General features: G+C 39.6%; 1 protein-coding gene across 1 annotated transcript; it reads right to left on the reverse strand.

The window, feature by feature from the left end:
- Positions 1 to 4,542: 4,542 nt before the first annotated feature.
- Positions 4,543 to 8,035, reverse strand: LOC107630670 (luminal-binding protein 5). The gene is made up of 8 exons (XM_016333872.3): positions 7,854 to 8,035; positions 7,048 to 7,315; positions 6,747 to 6,961; positions 6,400 to 6,642; positions 5,797 to 6,276; positions 5,536 to 5,690; positions 5,355 to 5,437; positions 4,543 to 5,260 (listed from the first exon to the last, which is right to left on the reverse strand). Exons 1-8 carry the CDS (start codon positions 7,906 to 7,908, stop codon positions 4,759 to 4,761), a joined length of 2,001 nt encoding a protein of 666 aa, XP_016189358.1. The 5' UTR covers positions 7,909 to 8,035; the 3' UTR covers positions 4,543 to 4,758.
- Positions 8,036 to 8,285: the final 250 nt, after the last annotated feature.

Consider the following 8,285-nt stretch of genomic DNA (forward strand, 5'->3'; position numbering starts at 1 on the left):
TACCACGAAGATACTAATCTCACGGACTCGGTCCGTGTATTAGATATCCAAGAGAATATACTCCAGCTGTCGTCCAATGACTACGTTGAACATCATGTAGACCGCTTTGTAGTTGTCAGGCACGCGATCTTGGCTAAGCGAGTAACAAAGATTGGGTGATTGTCACGGGTCACCCCTTCATTTTGACTTAACTGAATTAAGTACGAGAGTATATCTTGGAGAAGAAGTAGGCGTGAATTGAATAAAAAATAGTAGTACTTGCATTAATTCATGAAGAACAGCAGAGCTTCACACCTTAATCTATGGGGTGTAGAAACTCCACCGTTGAAAATACATAAGTGAAAAAAGTCTAGGCATGGCCGTGAGGCCAGCCTCCATGCCAAAGGTCTAAGGACTAAATGTCCAGAGATTCAAAAAACTTTGAATACAATAGTAAAAAGTGCTATTTATACTAAACTAGTAACTTAGGTTTACAGAAAATGAGTAACTAAGTGCAGATAGTGCACAAATCCACTTCCGGGGCCCACTTGGTGTGTGCTTGGACTGAGCATTGAAGCTTTTTCGTGCATAGGCTATTCCTGGAGTAAAACGCCAGCTTTGGTGCCAGTTTGGGCATTTAACTCCAATTCTGGTGCCAGTTTGGGCGTTTTACGCCAAGATGTTTTAGGCTGGCTTTGAACGCCAATTTGGGCCATCAAATCTCGGGCAAAGTATAGACTATTAGATATTGCTGGAAAGCCTAGGATGTCTACTTTCCAGCGCAATTAAGAGCGCACCAATTGGGCTTCTGTAGCTCCAAAAAATCCATTTCGAATGCAGCAGGATCAGAATCTAACAGCATCTGCAGTCCTTTTTCAGCCTCTAAATCAGATTTTTGCTCAGGTCCCTCAATTTCAGCCAGAAAATACCTGAAATCACAGAAAAACACACAAACTCATAGTAAAGTCCAAAAATTTGATTTTTGAATAAAAACTAATAAAAATATAATAAAAAGTAACTAAAACATACTAAAAACTATGTAAAAACAATGCCAAAAAGGGTATAAATTATCCGCTCATCACTCAGCCTTGCCGTTCTGCAGTCATCGGATGAGAATGTCATGGTTGGTGTGGTAGAGTGACCTCTTTGTTTGTCTTTGATGGCTAATATTCTGAGGTCTTTTTTCAATGTGGACCTGGATTTCTCGGGAGGAATCTTTCCTGTGATGACGTTTACTACTATGGTTGGATCGGTTTCCCAACTTTCTCGGCAGACCATTTTTACACCCCCTCTAGTTTTGCCCTTCGTGTTCGGGGAGTTTTTCTCTTTCCATCCTGTGGGGCTCTCGAATGACTTTCTGTCCTCTGGAATTTTTCTCTTTCCATCCTTTGTGATAATCACAGTGCAGGATTTTGTTGCCACTTGTGCATTCTTTTAGTTGTCTAGCTTTCGGGAGCACGCCCCTTTCTGCTATTTGGTGGTAAATTTTGGTGATTGCGGCCGATAAGGATGTAATTGGTGAATTTTTTCACCCTTGGTGTTCGATTATGGACGGGAAGTCTCGGCTGATTTCTGTTTGGGGGTGGGGCTTGGTTCGTGGTGCCGTGTTGTTGTGGTGCTGTTTATTGACCGCCATGACTTGGCTCACTTCGTCATCATTAATGTACTCCCTTGTCACATTCTGGATTTCGTGCACTGTACAGACTGGTTTAGTTGTAAGGTGTTTCCTAAAGTCCTCGTTTATGAGCCCGTTAGTTAAGCATAGGTTGGTTATTGAGTCTATTAAATTGTCGATGGTTAAGCACTCATCGTTGAGTCTGTCTAAGTACTAGTTGGCTTATCAGGCGCTTTGCCTTTGCTATACACGTGGTGAATTGCGCCAGAAATTTTTGGAAGATTTCGTCAAAACATGATATCGAGCCGTATGGAAGCGCATTGAACCACTTGACAGTCGGGCCGGCTAGGGTTACCGGAAAGGGCTCGGCATCGGATGACGTCGATTGCTCCTTTTAGGTTCATCCTGGTCACAAAGGCCTTTATGTATTCTTGGGGATCTTTGGTGCCATCATACTGCATGCTTTGGTAATTTCACTCTTAAGACTTTCTCAGTGAATGGGGTTTCTCCCATTACCATGCATTCGTGTCTCCTGTGATTGGAATCTCGATAGTATCCTTCTCTATGGTCATCTCGGTCAGAATTTCAAGATCGACTACGATTCTTACATCTTTCGTGGTATCACTTTGGGGTTTTACTCGCTCTGTGCTCCCTTCTGGGGGCGGCTCGGGAGACCACTTCGTCCGTGTGCTTTGGTTGATAGCTTTCGTTTGTGGTGATCCTACCTTCTAGGGTTTGAACCCGGTGTCGGAGCTCCTGGATTATACAGTTTGTATCTTCACCTAGGCCACCAAATGGCCTACTTCTGTTAGACTAGTGATCTTCTTCTTGTGACCACTGTCTAGGCTGACTACGTGTTGCATGGTTGTGGACCACGCTAGTTACCCTCCCGTGGTCTGGGGGTGACCGTGGTTCTGAGATTCAGGCTTATCAGGCTTTTGATGGGGTTAAGTTATGGGTTTTGGTTGGGCGGTTCCTCATGGACGTCTGCCATGCTATCATGATCTCAAGTTTACCACAGACGGCATCAATGTACAAGGATGGCCTTGGACGTGTTGAAGAGATGGATTAGGAACTTGTCGGTCTCGACGGATGGCGTGATCTGGCCTCAAGAACAGTGGGAGTTGGTCCTACAAAGACACTCCGACGCCCAAATCAGAGAGTTATTGAGGCAGGGTTTGAATGTTAGGGTAAAATTGGATCGTACCTGGGAGAGTAGCTAAGCTCTCTTTTATATATAGCGTAAGTTACCTTTCCTAGGGATAAAGTGGGTCTCGTTGCGCCAGATTCTAGGTGAGTTAGTTGGAATCTCGGATGGTTCCAAATGGGCCGGTTCGCGAGGGATCCAAGGAAATTCGGGAGTCAGAGTCCATAACGGTATGCTTAATATGTAACATGGACATTTTTATAGATGAACTTTATTTAATTCGTTAACCAAATACACTTTTAATACCATTATATACTAAAACTTATAGATGCCGTTAATTGAACCGCAATAATATTTAGCAAAAAAAAAATACACAGTCTGAAAACGATGCAATTATGTCACATTTTATGTATTTAAATTTAGTATCGATTCTCTTTTTATGTAACAGGAATTATATTTTTCTTTTCCATAAGGTATAAAATAATGTAAAATCAGGAGAGGTGAGCTACATTTTAATTCAAAAATTTACTCGTGTAATTTGATTTAATCAGATTTTATATTTAAAACTTATTTGAAAACTATTTAATATGAGAAAAAAAATTATTTTCTTTAAGAAAAAAATTGATTTCTATTTAAAATCTAATTCCATGATTTGGAATGATTATAATATATTAATTTAAATTTAAATTTAAATTTAAAGATAAAGAGTGTACGAGTGAATTTGAAAACCAAATTTTTTTTGGTCTAATTTATATATAAAAAAAAAATTAACTCTTTAGTGAATTTATTTTTAATTATTCTAAAAAATAATTTAAATCTTGAATGAATTCTAATTACTAGTAATCTAAACAAGCTCTCATACACAATCAAACTATGGGAGATGAAAAAAAAGAAGTCACGACGATGAACCAATCAGAAACACGGTGACAGGAAGGAACGAGAAGGAGGTATGGTGGGACAGAGATAGAGGCAAGCCGGCTACGGGCAGATCAAGGCGAGACTGAGTGAGATGGCTCATTGGATGATTCTGATTTTTGAGAGTGAGAATAGAGCAAAAGAAACCTTCTCAACACAAACTTAAAATGGCGGCAACTTGATAAAGGGTACATTTTATGATACGTACAAATTACACATATTCTAACTTCATAAAAGAAACTTCATAAAAGAATAGACTCTAGAGAAATACCCTCTAATAAATTGTAACAGGTTAAAATTGTTGTAAAATAATAAAGAAGTATAAATAGAAGACTCTAGTACTATAATTACTATCTCAAATGATTAATATTGCTATTAATATTATATGTAAAGAGTAATAGAAAAGAGTGTTTAAAATACTTATAAAATAAAAGAAGAGAAAAAATTGTAGTAGAAATATAAAGAGAAAAGTATTTGATTGCAACATAAAAAGAGAATTGATTTCTTATTACTTGCTTGTGTATCGAAACCTCAGCCTTATTCCCCTATTTATACTAGTAAAAAGATTCACTTTACAAATATTGAAAAAGCATGTACGGCATAGCCTTTAATATTTGTGCTTCCCAATAAAACTTCAAAGGAAGAATAAATCATGCTGAGTAGATGGATATGGACATCCATCTCGTAACAAAAATTAGGGTTTTTTATATTTTAGATAAAAGAGGTGAAAAGGGATTTGCAAGGAATTAAAAATAAAAAAGGGGTTAAAATGGGGGGTTTATTGAGTTTCTTTCTTAAGACACCGAGGAAAGTCCAAACATTGAAGCGAAGAACGAACGTGGAGAAATAGAAGTCAGTGCAAAACAAGAAACAAGGCACGCAAAGGTTAACAAGAAGTTGTTATATGAAGACATAAAAGGAAGAAAGAAATACAAGTAATTCTATGAAGTATCTACGCCACCAAAAATACAAGAGCAGGGACATTCTTCTGAATTCCCCTCCTATCAGAAAATTAACATACTCAACCTAAACTGCTACTTTCTCATAAATTCCAGCCTCGGCTTATGTAGAACAGTCCAAAAATAAGTTTGAGGAAAGATGTCTAGAGTTCATCGTGAGAATCATCCTCGTCCTCTCCAGAAGCACCACCACCAGGAGTCCCACCTGACCTCTGATAGACCGCGGTGATAATTGGATTGCAAACAGCTTCAACCTCTTTCAGCTTCTCTTCATAATCTTCTTTCTCCACTGTCTGATTGTCGTCAAGCCATTCCAACGCTTCCTTCACTGCAGCCTCGATTTTATCCTTTTCATCGGATTCCAACTTGTCGGCCAGCTTGTCTTTGTCACTGATCTGGTTCTTCATGTTGTAAACATAAGTTTCAAGAGCATTGCGGGCATCAATTCTCTCCTTGACCTTCTTGTCTTCCTCGGCAAACTCCTCTGCTTCGCGAACCATTCGCTCAATTTCCTCCTGGCTCAGGCGTCCCTTCTCATTTGTAATGGTGATCTTTTCTGATTTACCAGTGCCCTTGTCTTCTGCTTTGACGTTTAAGATGCCATTTGCATCAACTTCAAAGGTCACTTCAATTTGAGGGGTACCCCTGTTCAGTTGACAACCAAGATACAGATGAAGTCCTCACATCAACGCGATAGAACTTATTAGAGAGGCCTGAATGAGAGCAGGAAAAAACAAACCTTGGAGCTGGTGGAATTCCAGACAGATCAAATTTCCCAAGCAGTCGGCAATCCTTTGTAAGACTCCTCTCACCTTCAAATACCTGATCATTTATTAAGGCATCAAAGTTAGAATCAAACCCCTTTAGCAATTCAAGTTCACTGTCCAGTTAGACATTACTAATTTATAAGAGAACAGTACCTGAATGGAGACAGTAGTCTGCTGATCCTGGTAGGTAGTAAACACCTGAGATTTCTTGGTAGGGATAACTGTGTTTCTGGGAATCAACTTTGTCATCACCCCACCAACAGTCTCAATTCCAAGGGTGAGTGGAGCAACATCCAAGAGAAGGATATCTGAAACAGATTGCCATATAATAACAAGATAGATTAATAACTGGCATTCTACCTGTGCATCATTAAAACTTATGATCTGTGACCAAGTACATAAACTATAGTATACCTTTGGTTTCATCACCTCCCTCTCCGCTCAAAATGCTTCCTTGGACTGCAGCACCATAGGCAACTGCCTCATCAGGGTTGACACCCTTGTTGGGCTCCTTTCCATCAAAGTAGTCCTTCAAAAGCTGTTGCACCTTTGGAATCCTTGTGCTTCCACCAACAAGAACAATCTCATCGATCTGGCTCTTTTGTAATCCAGCATCTTCCATTGCTTTCTTCACAGGCCCCATTGTCTTACGGAATAAATCGTTGTTCAACTCCTCAAACCGAGCTCGGGTAAGTGGTTCGGAGAAATCAACACCATCGAAAAGTGATTCAATTTCCACTCGGACCTGGTGCTGGCTGCTGAGAGCTCTCTTGGCACGCTCAGCCTCTCTCCTGAGCTTGCCAAGTGCTCTGTTGTCCTTGCTAATGTCCTTTCCATGCTTTTTCTTGATCAATTTAATGAAGTATTCCATTATTCTCTGATCAAAGTCCTCACCTGGTGTTAAGGTAAGAAGAAAGAACAGGCATTAATTGCAGAAAGAAAATTTGAATCGAAACTATCTTTTCCTGCTTAATTTCAAATTATTCTATTTTGTAGTGAAAACTGAAAAGTACTCACCTCCAAGATGAGTATCTCCGTTTGTAGCAAGGACCTCGAAAACACCATTATCGATCGTCAAAATACTGACATCAAAAGTCCCACCACCAAGATCAAAGACAAGGATGTTCTTCTCGCCACCTTTCTTGTCCAATCCATACGCAATTGCAGCGGCAGTGGGCTCATTAATAATCCTAGCCACATTCAGACCGGCAATAACACCAGCATCCTTGGTGGCCTGCCTCTGAGCATCATTGAAGTAAGCTGTACATTTGAAAAGAAAATGACAAAAATTAGAATAAAGTCAAAAAGCAGGAATCTAACAATCGAGATGGCATGAGAAATCAATCATAATTTGGTGGACTTACCAGGGACAGTGACAACTGCATCATGGATTTTCTTTCCAAGGAATGCTTCAGCTGTTTCCTTCATCTTAGTCAAAATCATGGCACTGATTTCCTCAGGGCTGAACACCTTGGTCTCACCATCTTTAATCTTTACCTGTATGTAAGGTTTCCCATCCTTGTTCACAATCTTATATGGCACAAGCTTCATGTCTCTTTGGACTTCCTTATCTTCAAACCTGTAAATACATACACGTGAGTTATATGTCCAAGAAGTCTGATTAATTAACATAAATTAACAACATGAATATTCCTCAGTCCTCACTTTCTTCCAATAAGCCTCTTGACATCAAAGATGGTCCTTTCGGGGTTGACAGCTGCCTGATTCTTGGCAGCCTCCCCGATCAGTCTCTCGCTGTCGGTGAAAGCAACCCATGATGGGGTGATACGGTTACCCTGGTCATTGGCTATGATCTCAACATGGCCATTCTTATAAACACCAACACAAGAATAAGTTGTTCCAAGATCTATCCCAATAACTGTACCCAACTTGGTTGCTTCCTCTTTTGCAATGGAAATTGCAAACATACATCCTGTGAAATGGAACATTCTCAACGTTAATTGCAACACAAACTCTGATTGCCAAATGAGATGTATAATCAAATCATGTAACGGCATTATACAAAGACATCTTTCTTCTCTTAGAGAATTGAAATCTATGATCTGAAGATATAAGTAACAAACAGATACGTATTATCAATAAGTAATCGAGGAAGAGGAATATTACATAGCTGTTTCTATTTTAATTCATGAAAAATAACAAACTACAGTACACGATCAATTTAAGTTTATGCGTGCAATCTAAACCCTGACAAAAGAAAAAAAAAAAAAAGAAGAGTTTGAAGAATATTTCTTAAGACATTTGTGCTTCGCTTAATAGTAATTTGAATTTCGAGGTGTTCTGTCAGTCACATCAGAATAAGAAGCTACCGCAGTAAGATCCAAACACTATCTACTAAGTGAAAAGAAGTGATCCATGAATATCGTAGATCGAAACAATGCAGGGGAAAGTATGGGAACGGAGAGAGAGAGAGAGAGAGAGAGAGAGAGAGAGATCTAATTAGTAATTACCGAGGGAAACGATGGCGAGAACAATGAGAGACCCGCGAGCCCACGAGCCAGTCATGGCGTCACCGTGTTGTAGTTGCGCTCTGTAAACGGTGAAGTGGTTGTTAACGGTGGTGTTGGGTTTTCTGGTGGCCAAGTTGATGGCTGGTTTGTTAGATTGGTTTTCGTTTATTGAATGAAAAATGGTACGCCCCGTTTGCCCTTCGCATTTTATACTGGTCACTCCCGACTACAGCGAGACTTGGAGCATGTCATTCATGCTGACGTGGACCAATTGAAGCTCCTCAATGAATCGTTTTGCCCAATAGTATTCGTCCTTGCGTTTAGGAGTACCTCCAAACACGTCATACCTTGTTAACTCGCTCATACAAAATTTCAAATTATTTTTATTTATAAAAAATCTTTGAGAATTATTTCGTGACTCATTTTTTATTA

The sequence above is a fragment of the Arachis ipaensis genome, chromosome B3, assembly GCF_059453495.1.
Source record: "Arachis ipaensis isolate K30076 ecotype BB chromosome B3, ASM5945349v1, whole genome shotgun sequence".
Classification (NCBI taxonomy): Eukaryota; Viridiplantae; Streptophyta; class Magnoliopsida; order Fabales; family Fabaceae; genus Arachis; species Arachis ipaensis.